This window comes from Nelumbo lutea, chromosome 7, assembly GCF_056320005.1.
Source record: "Nelumbo lutea isolate HS-2025 chromosome 7, American lotus-T2T, whole genome shotgun sequence".
Taxonomy (NCBI): domain Eukaryota; kingdom Viridiplantae; phylum Streptophyta; class Magnoliopsida; order Proteales; family Nelumbonaceae; genus Nelumbo; species Nelumbo lutea.
Window position 1 is genome coordinate 47612694 of NC_142690.1, and position 19825 is coordinate 47632518.

A 19825-nucleotide genomic window follows, 5' to 3' on the forward strand; every position below is an offset into this window, starting at 1 on the left:
GATAAAATGAGAGAAAGTAGATTGAGATGGTTTGGTTGCATGCATAGAAGATCATCTACAACACCTGTTAGAAAAAGTGATATGTTACAGGTTGAAAGGTGCTAGAAGCCTAGAAGAGCTAGGGGCAGAACAAAAAAGAATTGCCTGGAAGTATTAAGAAATGGTTTACATGCTCATAATTTAATGGAGGATATGACAGTGAACAAAAGGGAATAGAAAAACAGGATTCATGTAGCTGACCCCATATGGTTAGGACAAGGCTTAGATGATGGTGCAAAGTATCATTGTCTGTCTTTCAATGCTACTCTATTTGGGTCATCTCCTCCATAGTGCATATTGTTGGAAGGGTTTTAGAATCCATCATTTGGATGGCCGAACCATGCTAGATGGCTGGGAGAAATTTCAGAATTTTTTTAACCCTTCGGGAACTGATTTTCCGGTGAATTTGAAAATTGAATTTTCCGGATTGATCTTGCATTGAAAGGGACGAGATTTGAAACCAAATTAAAAGGAGATTATACCTGATATGGAGACCACAAATCGGAGCTCCCAAAGTGGAAGTTCACACCCAATCAGTTCCAAAATCTTTTTCCAACTGAAGATGGTGCAGTGTACGGGAGAAACCGACTCAACAACTCTGATTTCAGCAAATCTGCTATCCAACTTGCTTGGATCGAATGGGATGTGTGAGCCTGGTTAGGGTTTCTTGAGAGACAAGAGAGAAGAAGAGAGAGGAAGAATGCAGAGTGCAAGATTGGTTTGCACCCTTCTCTCTTTATCTTTTTATGGAGCAAGACTCCTAATCTAATTAGGAGGTGATCCAAATCTGATTTGGATTAGAACCTTTCTTTTGATAAACATTATCCTCTTGAGAGGATAGATGCTCCATACCCAAATCCAAACCCAGTTTTTGACCAAAATCACATATGACAACTTAAGTTGTCATGTGATAGCTTAACTAATCATATTAGTAATGGGCCTTAGGCCCATTTCTCTTTAAGGCTCACGTCCCTCAGTGTTGCATGGCCACTTTGGGCCTGATATTGTATGGTGTGGGACCCCACAAAGGTCTCACACAAGTCCATGAGGGTTTGGTCCCACCTTTGAAAGAGATTGGGCCAAATTCATTGCTTAGGGCAGTGAATTCCTGAGCCAATTAGCATGGACTCAGTTTGAGCCCAACATTTACATCTAAATAATCATTGGATATAGCCACCCTATGAAGACCCAAGGGTAATGGACTTATGTGAGATAAAGCCCATCAGGTAATCAACCTTGTAATGGTCTCTTACACTTAACCTCTTGGTCCATAATCATCATAACATTATCCGACAGGGAATGACCTCTCCCTTGGTTGCAAGGTATAGTGCCACACTTTTTGCTCAGATGAATCTTGGGATTAAAGCCTTTTGCAAACTTTTTTCATAAAATAATAATATAATATATAAATATATTTTGCAAAACCAGATTTCAAACACATGTGGAATCCACTGCCGGCAGTTTAGGTTTCAATTAGAAAGAGTGTAAACCCTGGTATTCACTTTGTCTGACAAAAGGGTCGATCATCCTATCACTATGACCATCCACTCAAGTAATTTCCCAAATTGCCCCAACATGCATGGATACTTGACCCTTGATGGATCTCGCTGGTTGGCATATCAAAGACAACCCAGTCCACTACTTAATGCAGTATCATAATCAAGTTTGGGGTTATGTTTAACTTTTTAGTTTTGCCCATATATCTCTAAGGTCCAGGGCATAACTGGAAATTGGTTTGGGTTCAGTGTTTCTTCCAAACACCCACTACATGTGCTTTGTGTTTAACCCTAGCAGCTGAGACAACCTGTTCCAACTATTTGGCAGCACACTAGTGTTAGCCTTGCCAGGATAAACTTCCCAAGTCTATTCAGTGGCTGAGAACTTCCTAAGCTAACATGAGTCTCATAAGTGTCCAGTTTATGGAGTAATACACAGAAACACACCAATATGAATATGAAACAACAATGCACTTTATTCATTTATAGATAAGTGTTTTTGTACATCAGACTGATTGGAGATAAGGGCATACACTGTCTAACACATATTCCTCCAAGTCATTTGTAAATTCGCAACCATCCACATCAGCACATCCAATGTATTTCATTCTTCTCCGCAGCCTGCTAGAGCCTTAAATCCATGTGAGTCGCACCTAACTAGTACCACCAATGGCCTTCATAGGACATGTTCTTAATATCAATTCATTTTTATTGATTAATAACAATATATGTACATTTATATTAAAGATCGAAAGATGCATAGGCAGTGTATAGAAAGACCTTAAGCCAATTAACACCTCATCAATTCCATCAAGGGTTTTGTTGCACATGTACTTTGTTGAAGATTAATTAGTTTTATGATGTTTTTCTGAGTAGATGTTTTATGTTAGTTGTTAGGTAGGAGGTGGGGACCACAGTAGTTATGTGAGTCCAAATTTTATTATATTTTTTGAGTGTTATATATGCTGTTTTATGTTTTGCCGCCTTATAAGGGCATAGTTGTCTTTGTACTGTTCTATTATTTTAGTATAAATAATAAGTGAAGGGGGCAGCCAGATTATTGCTCTCTTTTCTTTTCAACTTCTCTTCTTCTCTTCTTCTCCTTCTCTCTTCAAGAAACTACTTTCTTTCATATATATATATATTTTAATTCAGCAGATTCCTACTTACTTGATCTTAGGCAATCTTTTTTGTTGATAGCAATTATTGAATATCTGAAAATGTAGGTGCAGTTTAAAGAAAGGCCAAAAGGAAAATGAAAATAGGGAGAAAAAGAGGTAGAAGACAAAACATCCCCTGTAGCTAAATGAAACGCCCCAATTAAACTTCTAACAATCTTCCTCCTCGAGATCAAGCCCTTGAAAACATAGCGGTCAAGAAAAAGGGTTCACACAACAATTCAATGGTTTTGTAATATTAATGGAGAGAAAATTGATAGGCAACTTTGGAACATAAAGAGTAGGTGTTAGGGGCCATTACTTGGTGTAATGATAAAATCTCGAGCTGGCAAGCATGAAGATTGAAAATGTGGGTTCAAGTTTGAGAGTGGCTAGTTTGTGCCAAAAATATGCTAATAAGTTAGGACCGTGTCCAAATAATGGGACTGGGACTAACATTAGGTAATGAACTTTTAAAAGAATAGGCATTAGATTGAGAGCAAGAGTTAGAGAAATGGCTTCTTGACCAACAATGGTTGAGAAGGATATATTTGCTATTTTCACCTTCACAAGTGATAAAAGGAAAAAAATGGTAGGCTTGTAAGTCATGTGGTTAGAATCTCTTGAGTTGACAATCTATGAAGACTTAGACAGAATAGTGGAGACATGTAAAGTGGTGGCCTGGTTACTTGAACATACAACAGAGGAGGTGGAAGGAACAAGAGAGGTTCTCTCCAACTTTCATAGTACCCTATTGCTCTAACTAATCAAGCATGGTACTTTGCAGATCCTCCCTTGGTATAGAACTCATGGAGTGGCCTTGGGAAGTTGTAATACTTAGGAGGCAGGCTGAGTATCCTATATAAAAGAGTTGGTTGCCACATTATCTGAATTAAACTTTTCTCCTGCTTTTTCATGAACTTATTACTATCCACCTTCTGGCTTCCACCTCTCATAATAAGTACAATTTACTCCACCTTAGGAGTATTGCATTCTTCCTACTCTCCTCTAACTGAAGTAAGGCATACACTTCCTAGATATTTGGCAACTCCTTGCTACTCAATATTTGAATTTTGAACCTTAATTGGTTTATAAATTGGGTTGAAGCCAGCAAGCAAAGCTCTCTATTGTGAAACTATATTCTTGTAGGCCATTGCATCCTTCTTTCTCTCCCAATTATTGATTGATAGTGGTCCAACTCCTTCCACATAGATGTGAGAGTGGAAAAATATATGGAGAAACTCTTATCACCTTGTTTGCATGTCTGAGGACTCTACTTATAATTGGTTAATACATGAATTATGCCTTTATTTTACATATATAACCGGGAGGCATGTCAATGGGCTGGGTTTGGGTTGGACTCCATCCAAATCAAAATCAATTTGAATGGATTGGACGGACTGATAAGACATATTGAATTGGACCAGTCCAGATTTAACGGTCCAAAGTATTCATTGGATTGGATAGGACCTGGTCCATTTGTAATGGATTTATATTGGACTGGGTTGGATTGAACCAATATCTGGTCCATTGACGTAAGATAAGAGACTGGTGTCGATGGACAAGGTTTGGATTGGACACTTGGACCCAATCTAAATTAAAACGAATTTGAATGGCCCTATTAGCCCTAGCTTAATCCCTAATCTCTTTGGCATTTTCTACCCACATGAAGTTGTCTTTTTGTTGGCCGCATGAATGATTACAGCCAAGATATTATCATGTAATTTCTTCCCATTTCTCATGTGCAGGTCCACTATATTAAGGTTCAATAGTCCTACCAGTGAACTATCCTGACTTTTATCTTCCTCCTACTAACAATTGCATAGCCTCCAAGTAGTTCAGCACATCAAGAGGAGTAATTGAAACAGGGAAGTTCACATTTTTACCACTTACTGTTGGCCATAGGCTGCATTATAGGAACTTCTAATGTTGCTGAATCATCCATCCTCAATCACCTAACACACCCCAAACCACTGCAAGGATCAGTTTATGAGTTGAAGATGGAAGCTGTGTCAACCTACAGACACTTTAGGCTTCAAGGGTTGTCACACAACAACCAATACAGTGCTGTCTATTCACTGGTTAGATGCCCAAACATCAGCCTACCACAATAAACATCAATTCCTGCCTCCTGCTGGCTGTTTCTGGTCCATAGAGACCCTGAGGCAGGTTATTTTAGTTCAACCAAACCATAGAAACAATGTTAAAATGACTTTTCAGACCTAGAACTGATTTCTGCAGACAACGAATGGAGTGCTAAATTCAGACTGTTCATAACCTGAACTTTTACTCCTTGGGGATGTCCCTATTCGTTCTAGCTCTTGAGAATTGGAGAGAGCATTACATGGTCTGAGAAAACATTCCATAAAACCTCTAAGAATTCCTTATACCTCCTTCACAGTGTTCAGACTCCCAAAAGAACACCCATTGGTTATATGATCAAGGAAAAAAAATAAAGAAAAAGTGTTCTGTTTTCTTTGATCAGTCCAAGAAAGAGTATAGATCTTCTTGCAATCACCATCTCCAGAAAACAAAGGAACCCAAGATAAGAAAATCAATCATATCTATGACTGAACCTGCTCTCATGCCATGCTCTCAACCATAGGGGATAGGAGAAGAGAATATGGGAAAAGAAAATTGTCCTGTGCTGAAGGAATCCTCAAAATCTCAGTTTGATCAGATTTCATCAAGGAGTGTTTTGACTTCTCAAAAATCTTTGGAGTGCCAATGCCAAAGTCAAAGTTTAACCATGTTGACCTCACATGTCATCATGTCAAGTCATCAAATGGTCCTGTGCTTTTGGCTCAAGTTCCATCACTTTTGGTTTGGCTTTAGTAAGTTATAGTTGAGTTTATTGTGAGTGGCTCTTATTAGTTTTCTAATCTGTGAGAATTTGGTTGCATATTTAGTATACTTTTTCTCCCACCATCCAAATATTGGAAGCAAAAACATATAGTTGGGGTTTGTATCCTATGCTGATTTTTGGCCTTGTTATTCTCATAGGTAAGGCTCATGTAATGGCAGGTCTTGATCCTTGACTTGTGGAAGATGTGACAAGTTACAGGATCCCCACACCATTGTATTGGTCATCTGTCCTAAATCCAAGACTTTGTCTTATATTTTAACATAATTAATTTGGTTGACTTTAGTTAATGTTCCTTCTCATATTAGTGTTTCTAAGCATGATTTGTAATTTAATGCAGGTTATCTGTACAATTACCAAACTAAGGAGTTCTATGATCTTAGTTATGCACATGAGCCAGCGGAAGGTTATACAAGATTTGGAGGTTTGCTAACTCAAGCTTTTCTCTTGCTTTCTTGGCACATGCTGTAGTTTGTTTGATATTCTGAGAAAATTCCTGTGCTTCTATTCATTTAACTGAGGTTGGTTTAATACTGCTGTCAATCTACAAGATGACATCAATGTAACATGGTTTGAATTAGTATCTTCAAAGATTTAGCTCTTGAGAATTGCATTAAGCGAAGAGGCATTCCTTGGGAGCTTTTTGAACTACAATTATATTCCATTGAAACCTAGATCTTGAGTTGAACAGCCAAGAGAATGTATGCCCGGGAGTTATGCTTAATGAAGTTTTTGATTGATAAAAGGGTAAATTACTTATATCTTCCCTGAGGTTTCAGTCAAATACTTCAGGTTTACCTAATAACTTAAACCCCCTTTGGCTACAAAACTACAGGGTTGGTTAATGGAAGAGACAAAATTAAGACATTTTATCAAAAGTTCCCATAATAATAGAAGTATTAACTTTTCTTCCAAAATATATGTTTTAAAATTAACAAAATCGTCTTCGTTTATAAACACTAAATATTGTTTTGTGATATCAAAATTTTATAGAACCTGTTTTCAACCTTTCATTCAAACCTTAATGTTATGGTGGAAGATGTATGTTCCTTAAAGAAGATGCAAGAAGGTAAAATAGACTTTTAAAAAGTTTTAAATGTCACCTAAGCACTTTCTGTCACTAAAATTGACAGCTTGTTAGCATAGGGTGGGATAAGTTACTTAACCCCAAACTACAGGAGATGAATAAGTTACTGCTGAACTTGAGGCGAGGTCTGTTTATGTTTATCTGTAAAGAAATGAAAATATACCCTCTACATTTATTTTTCCCTTCTTTCTGTTTTCATTTATGTTTATCTGTCGATTATATGTTTGATTACTTTGTCTTTTGGTACTTGGTCACATTGTTTGAGATGGTCAGTGGTCAAACAATATGGTTGAATCTGTCCCATTGCAAGGGGATCTCAGATCTAATAGAACAGTGGATGTGTCAAACTGAAAAAGGATATTATGTTCATTGTTGGAGTGCTTTATCAAACTGAAAAAGGATGAAATTGACATCTACAGTGCCAAAATTCAGTTTTTAAGGCCATTTCTTACTGATATTGCTTCAAAGTCTTTTATTTGGTTACATTTTCATGTTCTTTTCATAATGAAAAAAATCTTTAAAGCTCTCTTCCAATTTCTCCTGTCCCCTTTGGGTATATGACCGAGCATGCTCTGCTTGGGTGTGTTTCAGGGTTGTTAGTAGCTCTACAATATTCAAACACCTGTCACATATTAACCTAAATACCACCCTTAGGTTCCCAACCTCCCATATTGGTTGGTAAGGCAAATTTGTTGCACTGAATATTTTACCAGGTTGAAGTCTTTTTATGGAATCTTCCAGTTGAGTTCAAACTGACTATGGTTCTAGTTCTCGGCTGTCCGGTTTGGTTCTGAATTCTAGAACTTTAGACTATGGCCATGAATCTGTCAATGACTATGGCCAGCACATAAAAACTATTTGTGATAGCTGTTTGACCATGGAGTATGCTATTGCACAATATTTTATATGCAATTGTCAATGATTTATATGTAGGAATGTTCCATGAATTCTCATACTTCTACTCACCTGCCATGGTTCACAATTTCTATATTTGTAGACATCTTAGCATGTGGAGATGGGGAAATTTCGGGGATATATTGTTGATTTTTGAAAAATATAAGAAGTCAAGGAAATTTTCTAAAAACATGGAATTTGTTAATAAAGATTAAGAGACTTTTGTAGTTATGAAACAACTGTATGAAACAAATAGAGAAGATTAAGAGACTTCAGTAGGTATTTCTCTCTCTTTCACCCTTTTAATCTTTTGACTTTCTCTTTCTCATGCATGCCATTTACTTTCCATTTTGACTTTTGTCTTTTTTGCACTATATGTTTTTATTAGATTGAAAATTCACTTTTGTAGTTATGTTCCTCCTTTTTCTTTTGAATTATACTAATTGAATCGTATCAAAATAGTAAAGCAATCATTGAATCGCCAAATCCCCATTTGTTCTTTTAGTAAAATATTTTTCAAAAACTATGACATTTAATGAAATGCCATAAAGTTTTTAACAATATTCTAAAATGTTTAACCTTAAATGTATAGTCTCCTAATAAAATCTGAAATGTCACTGACAGTTCGACAATATATTGGAGATGGTAGGAAAAAAAGATTCCTGAATAGATTCGTATCACCCCTATCCAAAATGGGGAAATTTTGGAGAAATTTCAATAAACATCACTAATTTACGAACCATGGCTTCTCCTATATATACCCAGATGGGTGAATGTTATGAAAGGTAGAAGTAACTGAATCTCTGCCAGTATGACAAGAGGGGCCATGCCTATATTAAATTGATGCCTTTCGCTTCAGGGCTTCAATACACCAATTATAATTCATCCTTTGTCTATGCTTTTTTCTATGTTAAGATAGATTTCTATGTTATGATTGGGTATCTATCCTTAAGAGGAGAGTCTCCAATCCGAGTGTCCTCCCAAAAGAGGACCTTTAGGCTACTTTTTTCGTGTCTATAGGGGAATCGGAAGATGAACTGCTTTCTCTTCTAAACTTAAATGTTCTTGGACCAGTCTTGTCCTGATAGTAGAATTTGGACTAAGTCCTCTTTAGGCTACTTTTTTTTGTTCTTTGTACAATGCTTTGGTACTCCCTACTAACTTGGTTACCTCCTTTCCTGTTAAAGAAGTCTAGCATGCTCCAGTACCTCCAAAGGTAAGGGTGTTCTCTAAACAAATTAGGATCCGTTCGGTTCATAGTTGGAATTGGAATCAGAACGATCTATTCCCATAGTCTGTTTGGTTCAAATAGGAATCGGAATGGGAATTGGAATCATTTGGAATGGGATTTAATTCCCAAGGGAGGATGAGGGAATGGCCATTCCCTCAAATGGGGGAATGCCATTCCACCAAGAGTGGGAATGGGATTCTGATTCCACCCAACCAAATAGTTGGAATGGCCCATTCTAATTCGATTCCAGACCCCTATTCCCCCCAACCAAACAGGCCATGTACTTCAAAGATGTTGAGTTTTGGGCTGATATCATTTGTTTTTTATTTACAATGCATAGTTAGTGAGTTATTGAGCCCAAGCCCCATTAGTTTATGCTTAAGTTACGAGTGTTTACTTAGTTTTTACAAGTGGCCAACTTACTAAGGGCATACTTGTCTTTGTATTTAGCTTTTATTTGCGAGTATATAAACTAATGAAAGGGGCAGCTAGACCTAATTTTGGATTCTCCCATTCTATTCAATTTCTCTCCTTTTTTCTTCTCTACATATACCTTTTCTTCTCTTTCTTTTTCTCTTTCCTACACAAATTTTATATCAAAACAGATCTACACTTTTCTACTTGGTATTAGAGCAAGTTTAGAGATTGTTTGAGTTGTTCCATCATGCAACCCTAGATTAGCCGATTGCATGATGAGGTAAAGATCTGATCGAGGACTTTAGGTAAGACCAATTTTTGGATTTTTTGATGGATTTGCAATTCCTTGTAGTTGGTCTAGGGTTTATTACCAAAATTAGGAAGAAATAGAGAAAGGGGAAGAGTCCTGATTTAGTAGGATTCTTCAATTTTGACCTAGGAAGTGGCACTCTGGTTTTTTGGGTTTCTTAAGGTTTTTTGAAGAGGACAGTTCAAGCCCCAGCCTTTTTGGAGGCCTCTGGAGGGAGCGACGACCTCTTCTCTTGCTCCAACGAAGAAGGGAATCTTTGGAGGAAGGGATTTCTGAGGTACCAGGAAGGTGTTTGAGGTTTCTAAAGGAGATAAAACTCTTTCTTTTCATCTCAAATTGATTTCCTAATCTGTTCTGGGAGTTATGGAGGGTTGTGGAGTTGAAAACAAATTTGTAGGTGAAATGAGACCAGGTCGAAGAGGTATTGGTTATTTCTTCGGGGCTAAGTCCATCACTACAGTCAAGTCGGATTGTAGAAACTACTTAGAATGGTCACAATCTGCAAAGATGGCCATTGGAGCGTGTGGAAAATTGGGGTGTCATTGGTGAAGAAAAGAAACCTAAGACTAACTACTCTTAGTGGGTACAGGAGAACTACATGGTGAAGACTTGGTTGTGCAATTCCATGTTACCCCATATAAGTAAGAACTTTCTATGGGCCAACAGAACAAAGGAGATTTGATATGGAGTAGCAGAAACTTATTCACAGAATGAGTATGTTGCTAGAGCCTACCAATTGGGAAACAAGGTGATTGCTACTAGGCAGGGAGATAAGTTTGTTTCCATTTATTTTTTAGCCCTCCAAACCTTATGGGAGGAGATAGATCATTTGGAAAATGTGGTTAGAGAAAGTAGCAAAGATGCAACAATTTATCAGAAACTGGTAGAGAAGAATAGGGTTTTGAGTTTCTAGCAGGACTTAACCCTGATTATGACATTGCACAACATATTCTTTCCCTAGACAATGTAACTCTCCCAGGCATATGAGGAATGTGATGATGAGAAAGCTAGGCCTTGTGTAGTCAGCTATGGTTAGCACAGTGAAGCCTAAGTCGAGTGGGGATAAGGGTGGAAATGAACCATGGAAGGAGGACAAGAAGGATTTGATATGTGACTACTATAAGAAACCTAAACATACTAGAGATACCTGTTAGAAACTTTACCCACACCTAATACCAAGCCGGCTCATAAACAAGAAGGGAAATGTGAATATGGCAGTGGCTGGTGATTTATCAAGACCACCTACTACAACTTCTCTACAGTCTGTTGCAACAGCCGCAGTGAGGGCCAAATTGGAGAGATATAGGTAGTTTTTGAATCATAGGGATACAACCAGTTCCATCTCATTATCAGGTGGACAACAAGGTGTAGGTGGATCAGGTGGTAGCCATTCTATTTTGTTTGCAAATACAGGTAGTTCACATGCCACTGCAAATTATGCATCCGCTATAGGTCTGGGGGACCACCCTAGATTATAGACTTAGGAGCCTCAAAGCATATGACCAATATTTTCACCATCTTCTCCTTATATCACCTCTTCTGATGGATCACATGGTCTCATTGCTGATGGAAAGGGTCTGTCAAGATAACTAATACCATTACCTTACCTTTTGTCCTTCATGTTCCTAGACTGAGCACTAATCTTTTAACTATTAGTAGCTTGACAAAGAATTTAAACTGTTCAGTGATTTTTTCTCCTGGTCATTTTGTTTTGCAGGATCTGTATTCAAAGAGGACGATTCGGAGTGGTCGTGAGATGAATGGAATCTATTTTCTTAATGTGCTTGCTAGTAGTCGTGAGGTGAATGGAACATATCTTCTTGATGCGCTTCCTAGTCATCAGAGTCATCATGTTAGTAGGAACATTAATTCAAAGTCAGTGGGTCAGATTATGTTAGAGCATTCGTCTTTTGCTTCTTTGTGATTTTTGGTTCCAAAATTGTTTGAGTCTGTTAGTTTGCCCAAAATTGTAGACATTCCTTTAAAGCAAGCAATAAAAAATGTTTTTTGTTTTTGATATTGTTCATACTGATGTGTGGGGGCCATACCATATTTCCTCTATGGGTGGTTATTGGTATTTTCTTCTATTTGTGGATGACTATTCTTGATACTCTTGGATATATTTGTTGAGATTCTGTGATGAGGTACCGTCTTTGGTTCACCAATTCCATTAGATGGTGTTGATGCAGTTTAGGGTATGAGTAAAAGTGTTTAGATCGGATAATGCTAGAGAATAATTTGAAAAAAAACTGGCATCATACCTATTAGAGCATGGAGTAGTCCATCAAAGCAATTGTTAATCTCTACAGTTCTAGTTCGTTTTTGGGGTGATGTAGTTCTTACAATAGCTTTTTTATTAATCGGGTGCCTTCTCGTGTTCTTGGATATAGCACTTCATTTAGCCTTCTTTTTCCTAGGAGGAAGATGTTCCATATTCCTCTAAGGGTTTTTGGATGTATATACTTTGTCCATTTTCTTGGTCCTCATGCTTAAAGTTGGACCATAAGGCAAAGAAGTGTGTCTTCGTTGGGTATGCAGGAAATCAAAAGGGGTATTATTGTTATGATCTAGTCTCCGGGAGTTGGTATGTTACTATGGGTGTCACATTTTTTAGTCAACATCTTTTTTCTTGGGGGATTTTTCTTAGGGAGTGTGTTTTGGGGAAGTGAACAATCTATACCACTTCTTATTCCAGTTCCTTTGTCCACTCCAGTGTCCGACCCACCTACTCCACCTACTTTTTCACCTCCATTGCATCTTGCATCTCAGTGTTTTACACAATAGTGCCTATGACATTACAGGGAGGTTGATTCCATAGCAAAGGAATCCATGTCACTCCCTATCAGCTCATTGGAGATTCTAGGTTCGACTAAAACAGATCTAGGTATGCCCCTTGTTTCCACTGATGGTTTAGTTCCTATTGATACCACTACCCATGCTCCTAACACCATCGCAAATGACCTAAATATCACTATTCTAGGTACTGCTCATTGCATCTCACATTATCTTTCCTACAGTGGATTATCTCCTTACTAGGCTTTCATTTCTTCCCTTGACTCTGTGTTTATACCCAGGAGTGTTGGTGAGGCTCTCTCCAAACTTGAGTGGAAGAAAGCTATGTAGGAGGAAATGAAAACATTGATTAAAAATCGGACATGGGAGATTGTGGATTTACTTGATGGCAATGAGACAATTGGATGTAGATGGGTTTATATAGTGAAGTACAAGGCTGGCGGAAGTATAGAAAGATAAAAGGTGAGGCTGGTTGCAAAAGGGTACACTGATACTTATGGCATAGATTACTTGGAGACTTTTGCACCAGTGGCAAAGATGAGCTTAGTCCAAATTCTTCTATCACTAGCATCTACATACTCTTTGCCACTTTTCCAACTTGATGTGAAGAATGCTTTTCTTAATGGAGACTTGCAAGAGGAGGTGTACATGGATCTTCTAGATGGTTTTTACAGTGATGTGGATAAAGGAAATGTATGTAGATTGAAGAAGTCTCTATATGGTTGGAAGTAATCACCCAAAGTTTGGTTATATTCAAACTCAATCTGATCATACTCATTTTTTGAAAAGGAGGGGATCACTGGTGTTAGTTTTGATAGTGTGTGCGGACGACATTGTAGTCACATGAAATGATCATAGTGAGATTGATACCTTGAAGAAGAACCTGCACAAAGAGTTTGAGATTAGGGATCTTGGAGAGATGAAGTACTTTTTGGGCATTGAGGTGGAAAGGTCCAAGCATGGGATCTTCATCTCATAGAGGAAGTATGTTTTGGACTTACTACAGGAGACAAGAAAACTTGGGGCAAGGGCAGCTGATACACCTATTGATCAGAACCATAGGATAAATGCTTCAAAAGGTGAGCTAGTGAAGGATGTTGAAAGGTATCAGCGATTAGTGGGCCGGTTGCTATACTTATGTATGACACGACTAGGCGTCTCTTTGGTAGTGAGTGTGGTGAGTCAATACATGCATGCTCCACGAGTTTAGCATTGGGAGGTCATTAACATAATACTTTCCTATTTGAAGGGACACCTAGGTAGAGGCATACTATTTGCTGACCATGGACATTTGAAATTAGAGTCTTACATGGATGCTAATTGAGCAAGGTGTCTAGGTGACGGGAGATCTACATCAGGAGTTTACACTCTTGTTGGAGGTAACCTAGTTTCATGAAGAGGAAGAAACAATCAGTTGTAGCAATGTCAAGTGCAGAAGCTGAATACAGAGCCGTGGCACATGGTGTTTTAGAGCTCCTTTGGGTCCGATTCTTGTTGGGGGAGATTGGAGTTGAGGCCGAAGAACTTAGGATGGTATACCGTGACAACCAAGCTGCAATTAACATTACCCACAACCCAGTTCAGAATGATAGGACGAAGCATGTAGATGTGGATAGGCACTTTATAAGGGGAAGGGTGACATTCGGAGAAGTGTGCTTACCATATGTTGCATTTGACTTGTAGCTTGCTGATGTTCTTACAAAAGGTGCTTTAAGAAACAAACTGTAGCATGATCTATGCAAGTTGGGAATGTTGACATCTATTCCCAAGTTGAAGAGTGTTGAGTTTTGGGCTGATATCATTTGTTTTTTATTTACATAGCATAGTTAGAGAGTTATTGGGCCCAAGGCCCATTGGTGTATGTTTAAGTTAAGAATGTTTACTTAGTTTTTACAAGTAGCTAACTTACTAAGGGCATACTTGTCTTTGTATTCAGTTTTTTATTTGTGAATATATTAGTTAAGGGGCGACCAGACCTAATTTTGTCTCCTCCCATTCTCTTCAATTTCTCTCCTCTTTTCTTCTCTGCATAAACCTTCTTTTCTCTTTCCTACAGATTTTATATCAAAACAGATCTTCTACAATTTTCTACTAAAGAGAAATACCAAATTAGTGATTGCCTCCACATGTTTGTAGCCTTTGCTTGAGGAGTGGTGAGGCGGTGAATCACCTATTTATATCTTGTCCTTTTGTTGATCTTATTTGGGATTGGTTCTCTCTCTTTGATTGCAGGTGGAATCCTCCCTCAAGTGTAGCGGATCTTTTTGACACTAGCTTCTTCGGACAACCAAATAAGGGAAGGGTGATGTGTTAAACAACGAGGTCTGCTATCTTGTGGACAGTTTGGGAAGAGAGAAATAACATGATTTTCCAATGGAAAGAAAAAAACAGTTCCTGAACTTATAGAAGGGATCATCATCAAGGCCATACATTGGTTGGAAACTCTAGACTTATTCAAGGATGTCTCTATAGATGACTCGACTAGAGGTTGGAGTATAATAGCAGGGCCTTCTCCTATGCAGTGTAATGTAAAACTAAACTTCGATGGTAGTTCTATTGGCAACCCTGGACCCTCTGGAATTGGGGGTGTTTTTAGAGATGCGGGAGGAAGAACATTGGGGCCATTTTTTTCTGGTCCAATAGGGTTAGTTGACTTGCTTACAGCAGAAGTGATGGATACAAAAAATTGAGCATTCAACAGTTAGAAGTGGAGGGAGACTCAAAATTATTTGTAGGATGGATACCAAAAATAGTTTGGGAACATGGCCCCTTAGACAACCTAAGGGAATTATTGAGCCTCACAACAGAGCTGGGTGCACATGTTAAATGGACTAGGAGGTTGGCAAATGCTTTAGCTGACACTTTAGCAAAGAAATGTGTTAATCGGGAGTCTTTTTTCTTGGCTGTTTTGTAATCTGATTATATGATGAGGGGTCACCTTATGTCTTTCTAGGAGTTGTATTTCTCATATTAAGCTAATGAAAGTTACCATTTCCTATAAAAAAGTTGATTGGGCATTCGCTTTTTCTCAGTTTTATAGCATGCCTTGTGAATCCGGCCTTTGATTAAGATTTTAAGCTTGATTTTGTATATAAATATTACCTAGTGGTCTTCATGAAAACAGTGCTTTTCCATTGACTAGGTGAAACATCTGCTTGCCTTTGAATCTAATCTGAATTGCTTTCATTCTCTTTTCTTGCAGATTACTTTGTGACAAAGTGTGGGGTGCTTATGATGTCTCTCTTTGTTTTCTTCACGACAACAATGTCAGTTTCATTTACTCTTAGAGAGACACAGACACGCATGCTGAAGTTCACAGGTGAACTTTATTTCATATTGCTTTAAGGAGATATAGTGTGGTGTGAACACCACCAGATATGTCTTAAGTTCAACATCTGTCTATTAAGAGGTCAATCCGTGAATAACCCAAAACCCCAAATTGTATGATTTTACAATCACACCATAGACAAATTGACTTCTTTTTCATACACTGCCAAATTTGTATTTAGGTGTGTAACATAGATGGGCGTGGGCTGAGCATTTGTTTAAATTTGAATGGGCTCTATCTGAGGGCCTTCATCCCAGGCCCTAGGCTTAATGCAGTATAAAATGTTCAAATCAGGTACCTACTTGTGGTTTTCACATTTAATTCTATGGCTAGGATTGTAGAGAAAGTACAAATATTGGGGTATGACTTGTCCAGAAGGTACCTCATTTATCGGGCAGTTTAGGAGTTTGAGTTACAAATTGGCCTCCAGCAATTACAAGCAAAAAGGTGAGGCAGCACAAGCATTGGTGGGCTACACAGTTGTGTTTCCCATTTTGTAGCTTGTTCGACTGCAGGCCCTTTTGTTCCATCAAATTGGTGCAATCTTTGTTTTGTGATATGATTTGTTTTCTAAATATTGCAGTGCAGCTTCAACACCATGCACGGCATCAGCTACCAACTTTTCAGTTGATCTTTGTGCATGTAATTGAATCACTGGTCTTTGTACCGGTATGTATATTTATGGTCTTTTTTTGATCCACTAAAATGAAAGAATACAAGAGTTGAAGACCATTTGGAAAAAAAACTTTAATTTTTTCTCTAATATACCTTATAGATCTAGATTGTTTTTTCAATTTTATTTGCTTATAGTATTATGCATGAATTCTGCAGATTATGATTGGAATCCTATTTTTTCTGTTTGAGTTTTATGATGACCAACTGCTTGCTTTCATGGTCTTGATTGTTGTATGGCTGTGTGAATTGTTTACACTGATCAGGTTCTCTCTCTCTCACTCAGTTTTTTTTTTTCTTTTGTTTTACTGTTTGGTTTTGGGTTGCCTTTTTTGGTTATATTTTTCCTCATGTAACATGCCTTTCTGAAATAGTCTTGGTTCTCACTGGTTTGCAGCGTTCGGACACCAATATCAGTGAAGTTCTTCCCTCGGTTCTTCTTGCTTTATTTTCTGGTTTTCCACATTTATTTCTTTTCATATGCTTATGGTATGTCCTATTGGTTATATCATGCTTTTTTTTTCTCATGATGCAGATTATTATTTATTATATTTATAAAATAGATTCCTCATCCCATTCATATCACGTTTTATAGGTTTTTCATATTTGGCTTTCTCCACCACTGCAGCATTTATGCAGCACCTCATTCTATACTTTTGGAACCGCTTTGAGGTAATTATTTTGAGATATCTTGTTGCATGACCAATAAATGCCATAATTTTTCATTTATGACTTGCTGAAATAGTAATGATTATTTGGTTATTCTCAAAATCTTAGAGGCTGTTTTATAACAGAAGAAGTGGCCGAACTGAATGGATCCTTAATGGTTGGAACTGAAGTTGGGCTGATTACTAGTTTACTACACACACAGATATTTTATTATATAATTATTTTATCCACTGGAAGACAAAGTAATAAGTAATTTAATTCAGTCACTTCAACTGTTAGAGATGTAGACTCCATTATTTTCTTGAATCTGATTTATATTAGTTTCTTGGATTTGATTCATGTATCTCAGGTCCCAGCTCTACAAAGATTTAGGCGGTCTCAGCTTCAGCAGCACCCAGACTTCCACATTACCTCATCTACGATCCTAGCTTCAACCTTACACATCACAAGATTAAACACAAGAAACCAACAACCAGTCAACAGTGACCCTGTTTCAGGAGGTCACTTGAGTGCTGAATCTGATCAAGCTAGGTCAGCAAATGGTGCACCGGAAGCTTCAGGACTTCAAGAGCCACTAGAGACTGACAATCCAGACAGGATACATGGTCCTATTCAATTTCCACAACCAACCGATCCACAACAAACTGAAGCAGCCCCTAATCCCAGTACCTTGAACTCATTCAGTTCGCTTTTATTATGGATCCTAGGTGGTGCTTCTTCCGATGGCCTTAATTACCTTCTTTCCATATTCAGAGATGTGAGAGACCAAGGTCAAGTTTATGCTGAGGCTCCGCAGCAGGAAAACCAGGCAGCACAGGACAATAGATGGTGAAGAAGAGGGTTGAAAAGGGTTTGAATTGATTGGTTGATGTTCAAGCTGCCTATGTATTCTTATCATATCACAAAGGTGTAGGCGTATAGAAAATATTGTGGGAAGTTTTCTTAATCAAATGTGATGTATTATAAATTTATAATATAGTATAGAGGGCTTTTTCTTGTCAATAAGAAATCGAGATTGGTTTTCTTCCCTTCTCAATTATTAATTAGTTTTATTATTTAAAATTGTATGTAACCCAACATTTGGCTGATAGATGGAGCTTCTAGTAAGTCACATTAAGGGACCAGCTCAGGGGAGGCTAGAGTCTTATCCTATCCTCCCGCCCCAACCCCCAGCTGGAGAGAGAGAGCGCCAGTTGGGAGAGGGGGAGGTTACGGTTTTTGAGGTTTCAAGATTCAAAATATCTTTTTAGTAAACCAGAAATTCATTAAGCACAAGCAAAGAACAATAACAACAAACCAACAACAAAAAATAGCTTTGAAGGTAAACAACAAATAAGGAAGGTAAAAAAAAAAAAAAGACAAAAGGGAAAGGCACAAAGATAATCAGGAAAAGACAAACACTAAGAACACTTACAACAACCAAGCGAATATTGCCACCAGAGACATCTTTCTGAACAACCAAGCGGGTAGAGAGTGGGTAGGAAATCCTGTTTTCAGCGTAACACCATAAAGGTAGAGCTTCTCTAAAGAATAAAAAGATAGCCTTATACGTGCTTTAACTACCTCATGGGCAGTACAATTAACTCTTCGAGGTCATCACTAATATGTTTGAATGAATGTTTTTATCAATGATCAGAAAGAAATCGGTTTAGATATCTTTCCAGAATGATATGGAAGATCCAAAGCCAAAAGTAGTATTTTCTAGCAACAATATAATGGAAGCAGCCAATCAATATGGATTGATCCAAAATCTGATTCAAATCTAATATAGAACTTATGTATACATAAGAAATGTATCAAATTGATTTTTTTTTTTTTAACAAATAGATTCGATACCTTAACATGAGGACCTGAGATCCTTGCAAACGAAAAGGATTTCTTGAGAAGCAGAAGATATCATTGGATTAACACTGCACAAGCAGCAAATTATCTGATTCAATACAATCATCTTTTAAGTCTAAAGAAATCGCAAATTTTAAAGCTTCTAAAATGGCTTTGACTTAAGCAGCAATTATAGGAGAGGCAGCTTCGTAGGTACCATAACCTAATCCCCAATAGACCCCAAATCGATCCCTCAACAGAAAACCAAAATCCGCTTCATTCGAGCTACAAGATTTGATCTCTCTCCACTATAGACTTGTGAATAGAAGCAGTCACAACTATAGACTTGTGAATAGAAGCAGTCACAAGAAGAGGATTAGTGTAATCGTTTTCAAAATAAGAACTAAGAAGTGTTCCTATCTTCCTACAAACAAATTACTGAATTTGCAATAATATCCACATTTGTGTTTCTAAGAGACCCTAACAGCTCATCGAACCACACATCAAATGGCCTGTGATCATCTTCTTCAGTTGGTCTAATACCAATCTCTGCACCTAACCAAAATGCATTTGGCCTTTTGGCCTTTCCACAATAGAGGAGAGCATGAAGGATGGCTTCTTACTGCTCACACCTAGAACAGAAGGGAGATTGCACAATTTCTCAATTGAAAAGATTCTTTTTAACTAATAGGCCATTTACACAACACCTCTAAATAAAATGCTTGAGTTTTGGTTTAATAGGAAGAGACTAGATCAACTGTCTTCTCGTTATCCAAACTGGATTTCGAAACTTTAGAGTTAGGTAGATATATTAGAGACTTAGCAAGGAAATAAGCTGATTTAATACTCAACCTTCCTTTTCCATTTGAAGCCCAAACCAGACCGCCTTCCACAACCATTCTCGGCTAGTTCTATTTCAAGTCTTTTTTTTTTTTTTTTTTGAGTTACGAAAGGGGAAAAACCATTCTCAGTATCGACTGTTATAGGACCCATGGGTTTAAAGCCATCTATCCCTAGAATCCAAGGATCCTCCCACAATTTGAGATTA

General features: G+C 37.7%; 1 protein-coding gene across 1 annotated transcript in view; it reads left to right on the plus strand.

Moving 5' to 3' along the window:
• The window catches only part of LOC148846282 (S3 self-incompatibility locus-linked pollen protein), a 69352-nt gene extending 51334 nt beyond the window's left edge, over window positions 1-18018 (plus strand). The window contains exons 8-14 of the mRNA XM_088954875.1: window positions 5896-5979; window positions 15490-15606; window positions 16199-16284; window positions 16447-16553; window positions 16685-16776; window positions 16883-16959; window positions 17306-18018. Of these exons, the coding sequence (XP_088811001.1) occupies window positions 5896-5979; window positions 15490-15606; window positions 16199-16284; window positions 16447-16553; window positions 16685-16776; window positions 16883-16959; window positions 17306-17788 (1046 nt within the window). The 3' untranslated portion in view covers window positions 17789-18018. The remainder of the gene's footprint in view (window positions 1-5895; window positions 5980-15489; window positions 15607-16198; window positions 16285-16446; window positions 16554-16684; window positions 16777-16882; window positions 16960-17305) is intronic.
• The last annotated feature ends 1807 nt before the right edge of the window (window positions 18019-19825 follow it).